General features: G+C 38.4%; 1 protein-coding gene across 1 annotated transcript in view; it reads left to right on the top strand.

Annotated features, from left to right (window-relative positions):
* The first annotated feature begins 736 nt into the window (after window positions 1–736).
* NPAS2 (neuronal PAS domain protein 2) overlaps window positions 737–22,510 on the top strand; it is a 61,941-nt gene continuing 40,167 nt past the window's right edge. The window contains exon 1 of the mRNA XM_081949123.1: window positions 737–1,293. Coding sequence (XP_081805249.1) covers window positions 995–1,293 — 299 coding nt within the window. The 5' untranslated portion in view covers window positions 737–994. The remainder of the gene's footprint in view (window positions 1,294–22,510) is intronic.

The raw sequence follows: 22,510 nt of genomic DNA, 5'->3' as shown, positions 1-22,510 counted from the left end.
AATCACAGGTACCTGTTTGACTTCCTCTCTGTACTCAGCGTTGAAAAGAAAACACCCCCCCCCCCCACGCTCCATTTATATTACCCAGGATTTTGTCTTCGCTCGAGCCTTCATCCTCGAACCCAAAGACACTTTCTTTTTAGATCCTCCCTTTTCTCCTCCTCCCGGGGGAGGTCACGGATGTTTGGGAAAATATGTAGGTCAGTGGAGCATTTCCTGCACTTCTGCAAAAACAAGAGAAGCGGGAAGGCACCGTCGGGTGGGAGCCCTCCTTCAGCCGCCAACCCTCGGCAACTTTCTCTCTTGCCGCGCAAGGAAGCGAAGCCTACTTTATTTATTTATTGGGTTGGTCGGTTCCCGGACCGTGGGAGGCGATCCGACGGCGCTTTTTATGCCCGCGGTGACCCATTTCGTCGCTTGCGTCTCGCCCCGCGGCTCTCGCTCGTCTCCGGCTAGAGATTCCGGCTGATATTTTCCCAAGCAGCGGCCGCGGCCGCGAGCACCAGGGAACCTCCCGCTCCAAGCCTCCCCCGCCCTACTACATTAAGATCCCCGCGCTTCCCATTCCCGCTGGAAGCACGCAGGCCACGCGCGAGCGAGCAAGCGCGCGAGGCCCCCCGGATGATTTGAGGGGAGCCGGGAAGCGCCCAACTGCGCCCAGCCGTCCTTACTCCCTCCCGACTAAGGGTGGGAGCGCCTGAGACGCCGCTGGGAGAATGTCCCCTTCGGGTCGCCGGGACAGCAAGTTTCAAGGCAAAACGCAGCTGCTGGAATCGGTGCGCCTGCAACTTAATGCTCTCCGAGAAGCCTGCGTTACCGGGAGCAGCAGAAACAGCAGCGGACGCCACCGCCACCCTCCGGTGTCCAGCGTCCTCCTCGGGAGGCTCGCGGCCGTTTGCGCGTCTTTCCCGAGCTTCTCTTTCCGTCCCTCACGGGACTGCGCTGCCGGCGCTGGGAGGAAGCCGGAGCCCGGCATGCTGCGTTCCCTCACACCATGAGAAACAGCGGCCGCAGAAGTAGCCGCGGCGACAAGTCCGAGTTCAAAAAAGCACCGGAGCCTCATTTCCCCGACGCCTTGGCGTGCGCCAGAGAGCGTTTACCCGGCCTTTGGCAAGAGGGAACGAGCCGCAGAAGCTCAGGGGACAGTGGCCGTATCAAACTCGAGAGCGGCGGGAAGGACAGCCCGCGCACCCTGGTCGCCACCGCGGATAGCAGCAGCAGCAGCGGTAGCAGCGGCGTTTGGCGCCTCCTGGGCACACGTGCCCACCTCTCCTCCCGGCACGGGCACCTCAGGTAAGCCGCGCAGGCGGCGCTTGGCACAGTGACACAGATAAACAATCGCCCTGGCGGCTCCCGGGACCTTTGGTCCGCTTTTTTCCGATCATAAGCATGGGGGGGGGGGACTCTGTCAGGGGACAATTGCAGGGTGCACCGCCATCCCGGATGCCCACCACCCGCCTTCCCATCGCATCTCCCCTGCAGAGTGGACCAAGAATTGTTCTAGTTTGGAGATTGCCTTTGACTGTTAGCTCAGAAATAATAAGATGTTGATAGCTAGATCCTGGAGGATGCATAAGGAACCCCAGTATTGTTGACTCATTTGACGGGGTGGCGTAAGGTCACCTGCCTTGAGCAGAGGGTTGGACTAGAAGAGTACTTTTCTATCCCTATGATTCTACTTCTATTTATATGTGCAAAACTCGAACCAACAAGTGTAGAGATTGAAAATTAACTGAATTGCTCATTTGAGTTAGTTGATAGCTTTTCTTTCCACGCTGTTCTTTAATGCAAGGCTAATGCCAGTTTTGGATTACATATTGCAATTTTAAATGTAACTCTTTTAAAAAGATGATATTCAGGTGATAAAAAAGCTTTAGGTTGTGAGACTTAAAAGATCTCTCTGTATTTATTTATTTTTTTTGCAAATCCAGTATTGGCCAATAGTTATCTAGTGTTTCAGATGCATTATATCCACCACAGCAGCCATGTAATGCAGACCAGTACTGTTAATGTTATTATTATGGAGAATTTGAGTCAGAGATAAAGTGGGAATGAAGAACTTCCTTTTTTTAGCCTTTGTGACCACCAATGTTCTGAAATCAAATTCAATCAAATTAGGAACAATATAATATTTGAAAGCTATGGCTGATTCAGTAGTGCCATTAAGATCAAGTGAACTTTCCTTCCTTTTCATAGTAACAAATAAGGAACAGGTTTTTTAAAAGGCTGATAAAAGTAGATATTTTTTAAATTACAGATAAGATATTCCAAGTATTAACTGTTAAAAAAGAATAAACGTATTACTGACATTATCCATCGTGTTTATTAGAATTAAAGTAGTAGCATAGATTTGAAAAATTGATATATACTCATGATTGAATTGTTGAAACTTTACCTTTAAGCCTGTTTTGGATAACATTTCTGAAAGATAAAAGCCCATACATACCAGGCTAAATTCAGTATTTCATGAATAAACTTTAGCTTACACAATACGACTGACTTACCTTTGCTCTTCTCTTTTCCTACATAAGTCCTTTCAAAGGCTCTCCCAGTGCTTTGGAGCATATTTGGCACACAAAGAGGAAGCCTGTTTCAGTTGCAAAAGTGTTTTGCAGAAATTGAGACAACCAATTATTATTTGTATCTATATGCCAGTCGCTGGAACTATGGCATTAGATAATAGGTAATGTTTCTGATTCATTGCATCTCTTTCTAGGAGAAAGATTTTGTGAACTTACTATCCAAAGATAAATTTAAGCATTTCTTCTTGTGATTAGTTACCATAAATTCTGTGCCAATGTTATGAATAACATGAAGATGAACTACCAATATTCTCTTATAATCATAGGGTTGAAAGAGAACTTGGAGATCTTCTAGTCCAACTTCCTGGCCGGTCAGGAATCTTCATACCATGTTGGGCAAATGGCTGGCTGGTCTTTTCTTGAAAATCTCCAGTGATAGATAGAGCACCCACAATTTCAGGAGGCAGCCTGTTCCATTACTTAAGAGTTGTCACAGTTAGGAAACTCTGATATCTTGAACTTGATTCAAGTTTGGATTTTTTCACTATAAAGCTTTCTTCCATTGGTTTTTGTCTTACCTTCAGATGTCAGAAAATCAATCAGTTCCCTTTTCCCTGTGATATCCTTTCATGTATCAGAAGTGTGCTATCATGTCTCTCCTAACATTCTCTTCTTTAAACTAACATACCAAGTTCCTTTACTTGCTGTTCATAGGATTTGACATCAGGCACCTTACTGTCTTTGTTTGACTTCTCTGAACTGTTTATATTTCCTCAGCATCTTTTTGTATAATGATGGCATCTTTTTTTATACATTTCAGAAGTTTTCTATGAATAGGTTCAAGATCTAATATTGAATCAACAAAGGGCATGTATGGTATCAGATCATTATTTGTTGTTCAGACTGGAAGAGATATGTGGATGGCTAGAGCAGGGGTCTCCAACCTTGGCATCTGTAAGACTTGTGAACTTCAACTCCCAGAACTCTGGGACTTGAAGTCTGCAAGTCTTAAAGTTACCAAGGTTGGAGACCTCTGGGCTAGAGAATTCTGGAAATTGAAGTCCACGCAACTTAAAGTTGTCAAGTTGAAAAACACTGATTTAAATACTGTTGCCTTCTTTATGAGGCAATAGCATGTTCAGCTTGCTGTGTTCTGTGGTTTTTAATTTATGTTAAGAGATATTAAAATTACATTTCCCAATGTAGAAACCTCTAGCTTTCTTTAAGTTCAAGTCTCATCAACAACCAGTTGGCCTATATATTTGTTTATGAAAAATTAAGTTTTGCAAATGGCTCGAATAATATGTATTTATATGATATAAATAGTACATTAATGTGATTAAAGGTAAATTACTTTTATAAGAAAGAAAATATTGTATATTACAACTCTATGCAATATATCATACATATTGAAATATTTGCAATATAGTATTTATTTTGGAAGGTCTTATTTTACATAGTATATCTAAAGCCAGTCTACAAAATGCAATTGCTTAAGCTGTAACCCTTGAACACTTTTCCAAAGTATAACCCACAAAATTTAATGAGTCAATTTACTTTCGACTAGACCTGCATAGATTTGCACTGTAAAACCTCTAACCCTACTACTAGTACAAAGCTTTACTGAACTCACTGGTACTTACTTCTCAAAGGGTAGAAATAGATTTTAGAAGAATCATTTTATTTCAGCAGCATGCAGTATAGGTTTTGATATTTGGAGTCTTTTATGTTTGGAGTAGGTGGTGCGATAGCTCAGTGGTTAAAGATGCTAAGCTTGTCAGCTGGAAAGCTGACAGTCCGGGTTTGAGATATGAGCGCTATGCAAGGGGTAAGATCCCATTCTTGTCCCAGCTCCTGCCCACTTAGCAATTTGTAAGCATGAAAATGTGAGTAGATAAATAGATACCACTTTGGTGGGAAGATAACAGTGTGTTCTGTGCACTTTGGCGTATAATCAAGTTAGCTACATGACCACGGAAATGTCTTGCTGACTCCCTTGGCTAAGAAACCAACCCCTAGAGTTGGAAACAACTGGACAGAGGAAACCTTTACCTTTACATATATTTGGAGTACAGGACAATAATAATAAAATCAAAGAAAATATTTCTACCAAATATTCAGAGTTTAGAAAATTTTGAAATCAAAGCTAAATGGTGGAAACATCATTAAAGCAATTAATACCTATTATTCCATATGCAGCAGGAATGGATCCAGATGCAACTTAGTAATGTGGATTGGAAGATGAGTAAAGTAATGAAAGTGCACAATGCTTTGCAACCAAAAATTGATATTGATCATATCTATTTGCCTAGAGCTTATATGAGAAACAAACTATGGAGGAAGAGAAGAATGGTCTGAATGAGCCAAAAACTCTTATTGAAGAAGTCAATCAAGGAAGGCTCTTGAAAACAGGAAAGGTGAAAGCTGAATATAGAAAAGAGACAACTGAAAACTGATTTGTTAATTGGAAGAACAAGCCAAATGTTTAGTCAATACTTGAAAGATGTAGAAAGAAAAGCCAATAAAAACCAAGCGTGGAATTGTTTAAGATGAGAAGTGCTAAAGAAAGAAATTGAAGCTTTTATTAAAGTGGCTCAAGAAAAAACTTTGCTAATAAATTGCATGGATGAAAATTCATACTATGACGCACAACAGCAAATGTTGCCTTTGTAGTAAAACACATGAAACAATTGATTATTTGATGAATGACTACAGTAAAATTTCACAAGCTGATTACAAGCATCATCATGACAGAACTGCCAGAATTATTCACTGGAAATGTTGCCAGTCGTTTGGATTTGAAGGTAGGAAAAACTACTGGGACCATCAAGTTGAAAAGGTTTTGGAAAATGAGCAGGTTAATACCTTGTGGGCCTTTAAGATTCAAACAGAACTGGCATCTTATTCAAAACATGCCTGATATAAGAGTCATTGAAAACAAAGTCTGTTTAATTGTTGTTGCTGGGACTGGGACTCACAGATTTAAACTGAATATTTATGAAAATATAAATCCATTGTATAGCAATTGTGGTTGGAGCCCTCAAAGCAATATTTAAAGTATTTTCTTAATATCTGGAAATATTGAATTATCATACCTGAACATCCGAATTTTCAAAAAAAGCTACCCTGCTTGGACCTGTTTATATTCTTAAATGCTACCTTAATAATTTTTAGGTCCTTGGTTTGGACTTGAATTTTCATTACATTTCTACCAGTCCTACATTGTGAATTTAACTGAACATAAACCAGGTGTGGTGGTCCGAGTGGTTATCATCATACTGGGTGCCATAACAAAAAAATTGGATGGCACTTAGAAAATATGCACATTGGCAACATTTCCATATTACAAAAGGCCACATTTTGGATCTGCATATATGTATATGCTGATACGTTATGACATCCTACTTTGTTGGGAAGAACTTGATGTGTGTGAAGGCCAAGAGCAGTTAAAAAACTGGTAGCTGTGATTTTATGATTTCACAATTTTGTTTATGTAATAGTAAATCACCACCAATCAATTGCAAAAGGCAGCTTTCCGTGCGGTAATACCTTTAATACAATCAAACAACAATATTTGTCTATTGCAGATCCTCGAGAAGGTGTCAATAGGTGGATAAAATTCCAAATTTAATATAAATATCTCACTGACTGTGCAATGAACCATAATCATAGTAATAATTGCACAGGCTGATTACAAACAATGCCATGACAATGAGCAACAATGGTGCTTTGGAATATCTGCAAGAAATAATAATAATAATAATAATAATAATAATAATAATAATAATAATAATAATAATTTGAATTTATTAGCCGCTCCCTTTCCAGACAGGACTCGGGGCGGCGTACAATGGAGCATATAGAACATAAAACATGTGTACAAACACATAAACATACATATATACCAAGACACACATGCACGGAGGAGGTAACAAATTACAACATTTAGACAGTTAAAAATCACCATTAAAATACCCCAATTGTAAGAAACCCAATGTACAATTAAAATTTAAAATTTAAAAAGACAGTCAGGAGGAGTAAGAAAAATTACGGTTGAGCCAGGCCAGATAATTGAAAGAGGTGGGTCTTCAGCTGTACACGGAAGGAGCGGAGATCGGAAGTAATCCTGATGTCACGGGGGAGGTCATTCCACAGGGCTGGGCCCATCACAGAGAAGGTAGTATTTGCTTGGACTTCCAGTCCAGTTCCAGACTGACCAGTTCAGAAAGCTCTTTCCAGACTTAAACTTTTTCAATTTAAAAACAAGGGACTGAGTTTATATGACTCCTGGATTAGGGGGAGTCCTGGAATAATCCTTCAATATCCTCGATACAGGGTTGGTCTGCAAGGAGAGACTGGAGCACTGCTCTAAAGTAACTGGGTGAGTTGACCATAAGCTGAGAGATGGACTGGAATTATTTTGTTGTTGAAAAAGCAGCCATTTTGGAATTTAGTTTTCAAACAGACAGTAGGTCATGGCTTTCACTACTCAAATACTTTATTTAATTATTATCTTTACTTAGCTAAAAGAGATTCTTTTCAGTCATAGCCTGTTACTCTTTTTGAAGATCTGCATTATTTTGGGACATTGTTATTATTGAATGAAGAAGAGAAGGGTTGCTGGAGCTGAGCTAAAATAAAGAACTGTGGACTATTTTTTTCTTTCTAATGTTGATGGAAAAATGTAAAGATTTTAAAAGTTATGGTTTTATTTTGTTATTTTCATGAATTTGCCATTTGAGATTGTTAGTTTGCAATTTAGGATTGTTTGTTGTGGTTGGCTGAAATCTTCCAATTTTAATGGGTTCTGATTAGCCAAGTGATACCAGCTGATCTACAAAAAAGATTTATTCTTTGACCACAAGAAGGGGCAAAAAAAACCCACCCAGATGATGATGAAGCGACATCAAAGCCAGAAGGAAATTGCAAAAATTATTTTGGAGAACTATTTTAAAACAACAGTTCACTTTATAAATCAATTATATTCCAAAGATGTCATGAAAGAGGAGCAAGACAAACAAATTACTCAAGTAATTGAAAGAAGATGAGTAATCAAGAGATGCAGCCAAATGCAGAAAGTTATCAAACCAATAAGGCTACTGCACAAGTAGTTGACCATATAAAGAATTTAGGTGTAATTTTGGGATATAAATCTGACACCAACAGTGCCCACTTTGAAGATGGTTTAATTACAAGTCCCCCAATGCATTTGAAAAATACATTTGCCTGTAAGCAAGAACTGTTGGAACTAAAAAACAGGCAAAATAACAGAAAATGAAGTGCTCTGGGACTTTGTAGTTCATAGAAACACCTACAACAATTGTCAATAAGAAAGACAAAAAAATCGGAACAGCAGACATGGCAATACCTGGAGACAGCAGAATAGAAGAGAAAGTACTGGGGAAAAAATAACAGAATACAGAATAAAAATATAACAACTGTAGCAAAATAAAGCAAAGATAATACCAATAGTAATAGGTGCCTTGGGTGCAATCATCTGGAATACCACTTGAACATCATTAGCATTGATAAAATTACCGTCAATTGCAAATTGTAGCTTTGCTTGGAACAGCCTACATCCTTGCAATGATAACTTTAATAAAACTCAATAGATGGATAAAAATGCCACATCTAGTCTAAACATCTGTCCAGTGTGAGAGATTTAATGGGAAGGAAGCAAACATTATTTATTTATTTTTTTAAATAACATTTTCTGTGTACTCAAAGTGTTTTTGACCCATTAATAATTTAGGGCAGATTAATTAATTAATGTCCTTTGCATATTAATCTGCTTTAGCTGATCTCAATGGAAAAATATCTCAATGGAAATAAGGGTTTCTTTCATTGTTACTAAAGACTATACAAATACTGTTGTATATTAGTTTCATTATCCTGAAACACAAAAAAATAATATGATAAGGTTCAGATAGGGAAATGGCAACTAGGAATCTTTATAGATCTAAAATTCTGGAATTTCAGGGATAAAGAAGAGAAACACACCCCAGTGGGTGTGCTCATAATGGCGGGTGCTCATAATTACTACTCAGGGAAAAATGGATAGATCATAGAAGACAGGTGAGGTTCATGGGATCATTCTTAATAAATATTTCACAAAAATCAATTGTGTGGACACTTAATTGCAGTTTCGTAAACTACCTAAGCTTACATACAACATAACGAGAAAGAATATTAATGTATGTCCAGTCTCTATTTATGTGTTGATTTTCCTTTTTAAATGAGAAAGAAAAGCTGTTGTTGAAAACAGGAAATAGAAAAGTAATTTCACATGATTGTTTTCAATGATAAGGTACATTATTAAAGATGTTTACTTACTTCAGAGCACCTTCCACAATAAGTGGATTATGACTCCCTTAGTATTCATGCAATTGGTATGATTCCTAAAATCCAACCCTAAAATCCACCATTGTAATGGTATGACTATATGTATATAGCTATAGCTATATAATGTTTGCTGGGAGAAATATCAACAACCTTAGATATGCAGATGATACCACTCTAATGACAGAAAGTGAAGAGGAACTAAAGAGCCTCCTGATGCGGGTGAAGAAGGAGAGTGCAAAAGTTGGCTAGAAACTCAACATTAAGAAAACTAAGATGATGGAATCTGGGCCTCTCGACTCCTGGCAAATAGATGGGGACAAAATGGAGGTAGTGACAGATGTTATTTTCCTGGGCTCCAAGTTCACCGCAGATGGGGACTGCAGCCAAGAAATTAAAAGACGCTTGCTCCCAGGGAGGAAAGCTATGGCAAATCTAGACAGCATACTAAAAAGCAGAGGCATTACCCTGCCAACAAAAGTGTGTATGGTCAAGGCTATGGTTTTCCCAGTTGCAATGTATGGCTGTGAAAGTTGGACCATAAGAAAGGCTGAGCGCCAAAGAATTGGGGCCTTTGAACTATGATGCTGGAGAAAACTCCTAGAAGTCCCTTGGACTGCAAGGCGATCAAACCGATCAGTCCTAGAGGAGATCAACCCTGACTGCTCTTTAGAAGGCCAAATCCTTAAGATTAAATTCAAATACTTTGGTCACCTAATGAGAAGGAAGGACTCCTTGGAGAAGAGCCTAATGCCGGGAAAGATTGAGGGCAAAAGAAGAAGGGGGCGACAGAGAATGAGGTGGCTGGCTGGAGTCACTGAAGCAGTAGGTGTGAGCTTAAATGGACTCCAGGGGATGGTAGGGGACAGGAAGGCCTGGGGGAACGTTGTCCATGGGGTTGTGATGGGTTGGACAAGACTTCGCAACTAACAACAACAACAACAACATAATGTGCAACCAGTACAAAGCAAGCATGGATTAGGTAGCTGTTATGCTAGGAGCGTGGATGCTGCCTTGTACATAGTGAGATTATTAATCCATCAAGATCACTTCTACTTGCACTATTGTGAAGCAACTTCCTACTAAGCATTTCTTTTCCATCCTACTTCAAGATAAACTGCCTTGAAACTATGCCCCTTTGACTGTAAAACATTTTACATTCAAACATGTGCTGTATCAATGAACTATAATTTTCCCACCCATTTACTGTATATCTCATGTAGTACAAGTTACTCAAAGTCACGAATACACATAATGGCTGTTGAATTTTATCTTGGTACTCACTTTGAGATAGAATTGAAAATTCCAGAATGTTGCCTCAGGACTATTCTTTGATGGAAAAAAGGTACATGACTTGGTGTTTTAGGCCTTTGTGGTTTTAGTCTTAATTTTTCACATTGCCTTATTTCTGTCTCCTACATATGTAGTCCTCAATTTACAACTGTAATTGAGTTCAAAATTGCAGTCATGTCATGTTGGTCATTAATTGGGTTATCATATGACCAACCCAATTTTGTGTTCTTCTTTTTGCAGCAGGTGCCAGAAATCAAAAATAAATGCTGGTTTTCTAGCAAAAAACATTTAAAATTGTGGTTACTTGAACACAGGATTTTTCCAATGGCTGTAAATGTGGGCTGAATGCAATCGCATGACTCTGGGTGTGTGTGGCTGTCAGAACTTTGAATCTAGTGTGAAAGTACCTTTTGGGGGTCTGTTGTAACTTTGAACAGTTGCTAAGTAACAGGTTGTATGGTATAGGATTTCCTGTATCATACGCTGGGAAATTGCATGTTGATAGTGTTCTATAGTCACTTGGATTGTGTTTATTAAATACTTTTTTTATCTGAATGAATTTTATAAGCTTCTGCATTCAACTTCCAGTGCCCAGTTTCATCATGGGACCTCCAGGCTGAAAAATGTACAGTAAGAAACAAAATAAAAGTGGTCTTCAGTGAAAAAAAAGTTAGAAAAAGAATGAGACAAATAAGACTTCCTTGTTTGATCTCCAGATTTGCATCAAAAGAATTTAATTCTAATATTTCTTATCAATCCACAGAAATAGTGAGACCTGAATATTAATTACTCATACTTTTCAGATTTCAAATCAGCTTCTGGTTTTACTTTAAGAGAAATTCTATGGAAGAAATTGTTGACTACCACTATCAACATAAGAAGACTTCTTTACCTAATCATATTCTTTACAGTAACATCAGCCGGGGGTTAAATGCAGTGTGAAGACGATTAATTGATTTATTTCTCTAGTCCCACTAATTTTTAATTTTTATATAAATTTAGTGATCTCATATTTTAACGTGGGTTCATCCATTGGCCAAGAGGCCAATCTTTCTTGATGCCGATGATACAATCATCCTCTTTGCTCAGTCATAGGGCTGAGAAGAGTCTTAAAAGAACTCACACTCTACTATGAAAACTAGATACTAGCTAATTAATTACAAGAAAACAAAAGCTATAACCCTTACTAGAAAAGTATAAAAAAGCATAATGACCACAAAATATATAATCCGGACCTTTCACTATTTAGGCATAACCTTTCATGCAACTGTGAGATGAAAAGTACATCTAGTTATCTATCTCAAGTGGAGTCATAGAGTTATTCCCTTGTATTTATTTAGGATAGATACTATGAAATCCTTTATTTGAAAAGTCTCCGCCCGTGTAACTCTCCAGCAATTGACTTAGAATTAGAATAACTTTATTGTCACTTTAAATGTACACTAATTGACATATATTAAAATAAAATTTCGTTGCATGCAGCTCTCAAAGGGTCACCACCTCCAATATTCACTATACAAACATGACAAATAAATAAATACATATTTATACACCTACATACCCACATATATTATATGACACCAAGAAACAACACACTCTAGCTTGTTTAACATAAACACAGTCTAACCAGAGGTAGTATTCAGCAGGTTCTGACCAGTTCTGGAGAACTGGTAGCGGAAATTTTGAGTAGTTCAGAGAACTGGTAAATATCACCTCTGACTGGCCCCACCCCCATCTATTCTCTGTCTCCTGAGTCCCAGCTGATTGGGAGGAAATGGGGATTTTGCAGTAACATTTCCCTGGAGTAGGGAGGCAATGGAGATTTTACAGTATCCTTCCCCTGCCACCAAGCCACGCCCACAGAAAGGTAGTAAATTTTTTTTGAATCCCATCACTGAGTCTAACCTACAATCAGTCCTCGCATTTACAACCGTTGCAGCATCCCCACAGTCACATGATCAAAATTCAAATGCTTGGCAACCAGCATGTATTTATGATGGTTGCAGCATTGTGGCTCATGTGTTCACCATTTGCAACAGTGGTGGGTTACAGGTGGTACGCCCCGGTATGGGCGTACTGGAGCCTGCCCAGAGCACCGGATACCGTTCTGGTATGATGCTCCAGAGGGCCCACCCGCCTGCCCGAGCTCCTTACCAGTCTTTTAAGTCTTTGGCGCTTCCATGCACAGCGCCTGCACTCCACTCCGCTGAGCAGCTGGAGCATCGCGGAGGCTAGCAGAGGCGCTAAGATGCATGTGTGCGCTGTGCGTGTGTGCACGTTGCTGTGTGAGTCCATGTCGATGACGTCGGTATGTTTGGAACGGGATCTGGAACCCACCACTGATTTGCAACCTTCCCAGCCAGCTTCTAATAAGCAAAGATCAGTGGGAGAAACCAGGTTTACCGAATGACTGCATGATTCACTTAACAATTGCAGTGATTTACTTTAAAACTATGGCAAAAAAGGACATAAAAGCAGGCGTGACTCACTTAACTGTCTTGCTTAGCAATGAAAATTCTGGGCTCAATTTTGGCCAGAACTACCTGTATTGAATTACTTTTCAAAATACACTGGCAAATAACCAGTCACTGCGAAGGACCTTTGGCCACACTTTGAGAAATCCTGTATTAGATTAATGTTATTCATTCCATAGCTAGAATTTTTTGTTGCAGCTCTCAAAAAATTAATCTCAGTATTTGACACATTGGAACCCTTGCCAAATTCATGGCACCACCACTGTTACATGTCCCATTTTGTTCCTTCTGTTACATTTTACTACATTTGTTTTATTACATTTTATGGACCATTTTAAAATACAGTTTGTAATAAGCAACATTTTACCTTACTCTGCAACAGTTTTAATTATAGGTTACAGCTGAGGGACATGTTTTGAATATTTCACGGAGGTCACACCTTCTGTTTTGATTATTTCCTATGTATTTTATTTCTTTTATTGTTCACTGTATTATAATTTTCTGCCACTTTGGTTGGTAAACAATAAAATAAAATGTTAATTACTTAGCAGTTACCATTACAAACTATATAGTCTGCTGTTTAGATCATTGGAAGCTTTTCAAAGAAGATGAGTTCATTTTTTAAACAGTGCAATACAGTAGCTATAACTTCAGTTGTATTGTTGTCATGGTAATACATTGGTCAAGCTTGAAATGGGAAAATATTCTTACTGTGTTATGCTTTCTGGAAGCAAGATATGAAGAAAAATACATAATTGCTATTTGACTTCTGTAAAAAAACTGTTTTCCTGTTTATCAGTGATGTCAGTCAATGACACACAGTTCTTTGTTTAGGAAGGGACATTTTTGCCTACAATATTTGTCCACCCTGGATGGAATTGATAGCTGCAATTCAGAAATCTAGATTATGGGAGGGCGTTGCTTGGTGTATATGTGATTAGTCAGGAGTGTCTAATTTGTAATATTTCTAATTGTAATCTTTTAAATATTGGTGATTTTTCTGGATTCATAAATATCAAATAATATTTTTCTGTCAAATGATTATTGCTGAATAGAAGCAGGATATTGGATGAGACACAAAATTATACCAACTCCGTTATCTTCCTGGGAGACCAGAAAAAAGGCCAGTATGCGACAATCCTGCAGTGACACACATTGCATTGATTATTTAGATGAAAAGGATAAAATGGATTGTAACATGGAATCCATTAAGGGATGGCATGATGAATTATATTTTTATATGTCTTCCAAAGTCACAAAGCTGTGAGATGGGCGTCTCCATAAATGGCTTAAATAGAATAAAATAAATAACTTTATTTCTGGTACAAATGGGGTATAACAGAAAGAAAGGCTAAATTCTATGTTTCTTCTTGGATGAATCTGCCTTCTCCTTTTTGGACAAGATGCTAAGATGTGGAGTGGTGTGCCCAGAAGCCAGTATCTTAATCATGTATTATAAATAATTCTGTTTGGGAAATGCCTAAGATCAGGGTCTATCCTACAAATCAAATAAGAACAACACATGTTAAGTGTAACATTAAGTAATGCCAAACTTTATGTTATGAAATGTTCAAGAGAGAGACTGACAGACATCGAGAGAGCAAAGTTTACTCCAAATCCTATTCAAGTATAGGTGGTCCTAGATGAGTCTTGGCAAAACTTTTCATCATCTAGTGCCGAAACAGGATTGCGTGCATGCCCAAAACCAGAATAAACATGCGCCGAGCAATTGCTCTTCTGGTTTCCAGCGCTCATGCGCACCTGAAGACCAGCTGTTCGGCTCGCCGGAACCCAGAAGAGCAACGGGTGACAGCTCGCAGACCTGGAGAGATGGCTCTGCATGCCACTTCTGGCACACATGCCATATATTCACCATCACGTTCCTAGGTTAATGAATGCTTCTTAAGTTAAACTTACAGCAGTGCTGAACAAATGGTACTTACAACTGGTCTTCAAAGTCCTGTCTGTTGCAGCATTCCCATGGTCACACACCATGATCTGAATACCTCTGGATTTCTAGCCATTGCACTGTCATGAAATCAAGATTTGCAACCTTCCTTGCTGGCTTCCCACAAGCAAGTTAATGAGGAAACCATTAGGAAGTCACAGTCATGTGAGGTCTTCACATAACAATTTTCATCATTTGCTTAACAACAGTAACCAGGGATTTTCTAAAACTTCCATCACTAAGTGGCCTAGTTATGGGACATCATACTTATATTCATTTTGCTTAGTGATGGAAATTCTAGTTCAGCCCAGTCCTGTTCAGTCCAATCAAATCAACAAACTTAAAGTCTCTGAAACTGACCTCCTGTGGGATAAAAAAAAAATATCCCGACAATTTTAACCAAACCCATATAGGTACCTTATGGTTGATATCTAACACATATCCAGCACACTTTCCTCCTTCTACATTCCCCATAACAACAACCCTGTAAGGTGGGTTGGGCTGAGAGAGTGTATGGCCCAAAGTCACACAGATGGCTTTCATGGTTATGGTAGGACTTGAACTCACACTCTCCTGCTTTCTAACTGGTGCCTTAACCATTACTCCAAACTGGCTCCCAGATCAACTTGCTGTGTGTGGATTGTATGTTGTTATAAGACTGATAAAGTTGTAACATTATATATTAATTTAGTATTGTAGTTTTTTCATTGTTCTTGTGATTATTTGCTTTTTACCATGGGCAAATTGCTTTATTGTATACTGTTATAAGGAGCCAAAATTTGCTGCAATCACACATGTGATAAATGTATAGAATTTTTCATAACTTATCAGCAAAATTCCAAAATTGCAAACATAATAGTAATTCCTGCAGTGTGCTTTACAGCAAGCTTTTGTGTCACAAAAAGTACACCATGTGTGCTATATTTATTTATGTTACATTTAGTTTAATGAATGATCCTGGAAGTGAAAGTATTCATTTTAAGAAAAGAATTATTGTATGTTTGTTATATTAAATTATTGTATGTTTGTTAAATTTGCATAATTTAGTCCTGGCTTATATAATGTGTAATAGCTCTAAGCATATTTTGTGACCTAAACAAAAAGCGGGCAACTGTGGCTCCATGTTTACTTGGGAATTGCACCAAGGCACTGGCATAACAGGACTTTGATGTCATGTCAGGACTTCCATGATCAGATAATGCCAGTTAGCTTTAGGGAAGCTAATGACTTGTTGCATAGAACAAAACCACTCAGTTTTTAATTAAATTGATTTTTAAAATAATATGTGTACGTCTCTGAAAATGAGAAATACATCTTTATTTCTTGAAGTTTATTGATCTGTAGAGTAATGAACAAAATATTCCATTTTCAACAAATTTATACTACATACCAACACATTCACTGATAAAGTGTGTGGGGGGGGGAGGTATTTGTGTGATCATCCACACACTTCTAATCTTTCTGACTTCTCTCTCCTAGCTTTGCATATATGCATATACATATTTATATGAATGTGCATGCACATTAATTTGATCTCAGAAGACTTCCTTTAAAACATTTCCTTTAAAAACATTTAAATTACATGACAAACAGTCTCTTAATAATCAGCCTTAGTTACCAAATCTGCTGAATCCAGATAGAATATAATAATAGGTTTACGAGGTTTACTTTTGATTTATATTTTAAAGTGAATTTTCAGTATATTTGGACAGATTTCTGTTGCTATCTAAATCTAATTTTACACACTAACATTTTGGGTAATATTGATGGCCTTTTTATTTGATGATAATATATCTTCCTGAGTATCTGAAAATATTCAGAGTAACATTAACAATAAATAATAAGATAAACATAACTCTCCATATTTTTAGCCATTGCCGTTTCTGCTTAACCAAGATTGTCTGCCTTTCCTTTCCTTTTAAAAGATAAACCTGAATTAAAAAGAAATCTGGTAACACAAGGCTCACTTCAGGAAACACACTGAAGGAAAAAGCTTCCTTCTTTCTGCCACTCACACAGTGGTCTGCACACAAATAAAATGAAATTATGAAATAATATACAAGCTAAACATAACTTTGCAAGAATGGCCTAAAAGGTTCAAGTACCTACAGGTGAAACTCGAAAAATTAGAATATCGTGCAAAAGTTCATTTATTTCAGTAATGCAACTTAAAAGGTGAAACTAATATATGAGATAACTCATTATATGCAAAGCAAGACGGTTCAAGCCGTGATTTGTCATAATTGTGATGATTATGGCTTACAGCTCATGAAAACCCCAAATCCACCATCTCAGAAAATTAGAATATTACATGCAATCAATAAAACAAGGATTGTACATAGAACAATATCGGACCTCTGAAAAGTATAAGCATGCATATATACTCAGTACTCTTTTCGGCCCCTTTTGCAGCAATTACTGCCTCAATGTGGTGTGGCATGGAAGGTATCAGACTGTGGCACTGCTGAGGTGTTATGGAAGACCAGGATGCCTCAATAGCGGCCTTCAGCTCTTCTGCATTGTTCGGTCTCATGTCTCTCATCTTTCTCTCTGCAATGCCCCATAGATTCTCTATGGGGTTTAGGTCAGGCGAGTTTGCTGGCCAGTCAAGCACAGTGATCCCACGGTCATTGAACCAGGTTTTGGTGATTTTGGCAGTGTGGGCAGGTGCCAAGTCTTGCTGGAAAATGAAGTCAGCATCCCCATAAAGCTCGTCTGCAAAGGAAGCATGAAGTGCTCCAAAATCTCCTGGTAGATGGCTGCGTTGAGGGAGGCGGGGCTGACGTCGCTACAACACGACATGCAATCTTGGTGCTCCAGGATTGCTGTCGATATCTCTGCTGCTGGATGGTCCTTTTTGGACCTAAACCATCCCGAAGAGACGGTGATAGAGAAGGGCACGTCCTGCGGATCTCAGGGGCATCGCAAAGCCTTTGATTGATCCAGGAGAAGCTCTTTCCTCCAGCTACAAGAGAAGCAACCATTGAAGCTGCACAAGGTTGGGACAGAACCCTGAAACGGAAGCAGAGCAGGAGAGAGAGTGTGTCGAAATTGGTGTGGTGGCTCTTGATGCACTGACTCCAGACTCTGTCCACTCCTTGTGAAAGTCCCCAACACTTTTGAATGGCCTTTTCCTGACAATCCTCTCCAGGCTCCGGTCATCCCTGCTGCTTGTGCACCTTTTTTTCCCACCTTTTCCCTTCCACATAACTTTCTATTAATGTGCTTTGATACAGCACTTTGGGAACATCTAACTTCTTTTGCCATTTCCTTTTGAGGCTTTCCCTCCTTATGGAGGGTGTCAATGATGGTTTCCTGCCAACTGTCAGGTCAGCTGTCTTTCCCATGATTGTGATTCCTACTGAACCAGACTGAGAGACCATTTAAAGGCTCAGGAACTCTTTGCAGGTGTTATGGCTTAATTAGCTGATTAGAGTGGGACACTTTGAGCCTAGAATATTGCATCTTTTCACAATATTCTAATTTTCTGAGATTGTGGATTTGGGGTTTTCATGAGCTGTAAGACAAAATCATCACAATTATGACAAATATTTGCTTTGCATGTAATGAATCTACCTCATATATTAGTTTCACCTTTTAAGTTGCATTACTGAAATAAATGAACTTTTGCACGATATTCTAATTTTTTGAGTTTCACCTGTACTTCCAAAGGCCAACTGAGGAGCTGTGAATCCCACTACAGGTCAAATCCATTAGAAGGCTAAAATTATCTTAACTTAAATTGTGCGATATGAGAGGGTCTTACCATCTGATTATTTTGTCCTTTCCCTCCTTATTGCTCAGGAATCTAGGGAGGTATCTAGGTGAGCTGCTTCTAATGTTATCTTGTAGTTCTGGACTTTAAAAATGCTTCATTCTCTTTTGTGTAAGTAACAATTTATGCATATCACGGTTAAGGTAATCTTTCATACTTTATACAAAAGCTTTCTTGGAATACTTTTTGTTTCTATACATGTCCACACTTGTTGAACATAGTTTGTTTTCTGTTTCCCAACAATGGTATCTGGCAGATAGGGAAACCAATGTAAAATATGCACGGATTGATGGATAAAATTGCAATGTTGACTGATTATTGATTAGTTCAGACTTGGTGTGGTGTTAATCTTTATTGGGGTTTTTTTTTTGTTCTTCTTCCAGAATAATCATAAACCAAATCAGATTTTAATGTAATCATATTTCAAAGAAATATTGGGAAGTATCCCAAGAGACAATCAATATTAATTATATAAGGAAAACATGTGTTACGAATATCAGAGCTTACACTACAGTATAGGAATTCCCTGTGTAACATTGAAGGGAAGTTAATTTTGTCTTTTTTATATAAATTCTTGGTTTCTTTCTAGCAATAAAAATAACTTTGCTTTTTCTCTAAGCAATATCATATGCTAAATAGTAAAGGAATAGTAAGATCATCAACAAGAAAAAAACAAGTAATAGGAATTTTGTCTAATCTGAGAAAGCCTGTCTTTACCAAATCACAGATTAGGTAAAGTGCAACATTTTAAAGGCATATGTTAAAGTAAATTCAAACTTTGGATGTGCTACAGGCCTTATGCAGAGTTAAAATCTGTAAATGGTTAATTTAACTACAGTTAACTTAATAGCAATAGTACTTAGGCTTATATACTACTGCACAGTGCTTTACAGCACTCTCTTAGCCAGGGGTGTCAAACTCAAGGCCTGGGTCTGGCCTGCACGGTATTATAGATCTGGCTCGCAAGACCACCCTGGAAACAGTGAAGGACCGGCCCGCAGTGCCTCTGCCAGCAAAAACAGAGCTCGGAAGGGCTGCGTGTGGCCCTCCTGAGCTCCATTTTCACTGGCAGAGGGTTGCAGGAGGCCGTCACACCTGGACATGGAGCTATATCACTTATTTGAAGGACTGGAAATAATTAAGCATTTCTGAAAATTAAAGTTGTTATCCTGCAAGCTGTATACTATTACGGTATATTCTGTGGTCAATATACTGATCAGTTTTTTGTATGTATGTGCATTCATGAAAATAAATATATGATTAGTTTGGAGTTCTACTGTCTAGACCCTATTCTTTTAGTACACTATTTATTTATTGTTATTTATTTGTATCCTGTCTTTATTATTTTTACAAATAACTCGAGGTTGTGAACATGTCTACATACCTTCTTCCTCTTATACATATAAAATAGGAATTTTAAAAAATAGGCTAACTACTTCTTTTTATATGTGACACAGCTACTTATGCCTGTCTTCTGGAAGTCCTGCTCCTTCAGTAGAGATAACTCAGTCATGTGTTAACAGTGTGCATTCTGTAATCCAAGTAAAACATCTGGTTTGACAGTATAGTTTATGGTTTGACACAGCCAGTCTTCCTCCAACATTTTGCAATATCCTTATTTTAATCCTTGATCTTTTATTTGGCAAAATGTAGTTAGTTAGTTATTATTATCATTGATACCTTTGGTTTGATTCTTGTTGGAACCATTTGTCCTCAGGACAAAAACTTATTCCAAAAGGAAAAAGCATACATTAAAGGTATTCTGATTTTGATATTGTGGATTTATTTAAGAAATAATAAAGATTACAGGGTCATTAAAAGGAAAAAAATACTTTTTAAGTTAAATACATTTGTTTAATAAATAATAAATCATTTCATTTTTTAAAAATCCAGCATGATACAAGAACTTGTGAAATAAGATTTTCCCCATTTGTACTAGCCTTGATTTCAAACTACCGTATTTTTCGGAGTATAAGACGTACTGGAGTATAAGACGCACCACAATTTTGAAGAGGCAAATTAAAAAAAAACTTTTTGCACTCTGCAGACCTCCCAAAAACGGTCCTTTTTTTTGTGAAAATGGCCCCATTTGTTTTTCAAAAAAGGGCATGAATAGCCTATAGGAGGCTTGTAGAGTGCTCCTGGGAGGGTGGCTCCCCCCAAATGAGCAAAAACCAGCCCATTTTTCATGAAAACAGGCCCAATTTTTGTCAAAGAAAGGGCATGCATAGCCTTTAGGAGGCTTATAGAGTGCTCCTGGGGGCTGGGGGGGGGGGGGGAAATTGAGCAAAAAAACAGCCCGTTTTTGCTCATTTCTGCCCTACCCAGCCACCAGGAGCACTCTATAGGCCTCCTAAAGGCTATGCATGGCCATTTTGGTGAAGGGAGCAGGGTTTCGGGAAGCAAAAATGCTGTATTGAATGTATAAGACACACACAGATTTTCAACCTCTTTTTTGAGAGAAAAAGGTGCATCTTAAACTCCCCAAAATACGGTATTCATTTAACAATGATTGAAAGTAAAGTTGGAAAAATGTTAAAATATGAAGTTTTTGTACCATTTTTATAACATGTGTTTGAAGATTGCTCTATGCCTGATAGTGATGATTATTTTCTTACAATAAAGCATAAAACCAGTTTAATGTGGTCACAAAAACTAAGATAAACATATTAAGAGATATATAGTTAATACAACTAATATCAAACTATATACAGATGGGCATAAATCAGCCAGTAAATATTTCCAGTCTTAAATCCAAAATTTAGATCCAATAATTGCTGTGTTACAGCAATTATGGTAGCATAGCAGAACCCTACTTTTAAATATTTTTGGAGGGCTAGTTGCTAATGAAGAAAACAAGAGTTCATTTGACCTAAATGATTAATTAACAAGGGTGTCATTAGATGCGGATGCCAGATGACACAAAGGGAAGCACAACAACGCATGAAATATTATGACCCAACACAGGGATATTACCTTGATCCAATACAGGAACTTTAAACTTTCCTTCTAAAACCCTAGGTAGCAGAATACTGTGCTAAGCAAAATAGATTGATTGATGTTAAAGAGAATGTAGAAACTTACTACACAGGCCACTTTACAAAGGTGAGGAACTTTACTCCTATATCTTCTATATCCTATATCTTCTAGATCAGTGGTTCTCAACCTTCCCAATGCCACAACCCTTTAATACAGTTTCTCATGTTGTGGTGACCCCCAACCATAAAATTGGTGTCTCGGTTCCTAAGACCATCGAAAATATGTGTTTTCCGATGGTCTTAGGCGACCCCTGTGAAAGGGTTATTCGACCCCCAAAGGAGTTCCGACCCACAGGTTGAGAACCACTGTTCTAGATTCAAGTGAAGAACAGGTTGCTTTAGAGCCGCGGTGATGCAGTGGTTAGAGTGCAGTACTGCAGGCTGCTTCTGCTGACTGCCGACTGCCTGCAATTTGGCAGTTCAAATCTCACAGGGCTCAAGGTTGGCTCAGCCTTCTATCCTTCTGAGGTCGGTAAAATGGGGGTGTATCCCCAGATTGTTGGGGCAATATGCTGACTCTGTAAAATTAGAGAGGGCTGTCAAGCACTGTAAAGCAGGATATAAGTCTAACGGCTATTGCTATCAGTAAAGTAGCTTTCTTAAATCTCAGTGACAGTAACCATTGTGGTGAGAAACCAACATGATTTAAATGGTTTGGGAGGAAAATGAAGATATGATTGAATGGAACAGATAATAACCTCAAAAGATAATGTATGAAATGTTGTTCGGATGTGGGAGAAGCAAGGATAGTTTATAAGGGTAGAAAGAAAGGTATGGCGAAGCATAATGAATGGTGTTGGGATAAATTAGATTTAGCTATATTTTCTTTTCTTTCCCTCCAAGTTTCTTTTGCCCACTGTTTTTACTTTTATTTTTACTTGGCGTAACATTCTTTATCATGAAACATAACAGTGTGATAGATTTCCACTATATGTATACACGATTAATTAGATTAATTAATTGGGGATTTTGCAGTAACCTTCCCCTGGAGTGGAGTGGGAATGGAGATTTTGCAGTATCCTTCCCCTGCCACGCCCATCAAGCCATGCCACATCCACCAGGCCATGCCCAAAGAACCGGTAGTAAAAAAATTTGAATCCCACCACTGCCTCTGACCCTGT

Source organism: Natrix helvetica (genome assembly GCF_964273705.1).
Source record: "Natrix helvetica genome assembly, chromosome: 3".
NCBI lineage: Eukaryota > Metazoa > Chordata > Lepidosauria > Squamata > Natricidae > Natrix > Natrix helvetica.
This window is presented reverse-complemented; position numbering and strand designations above follow the sequence as displayed.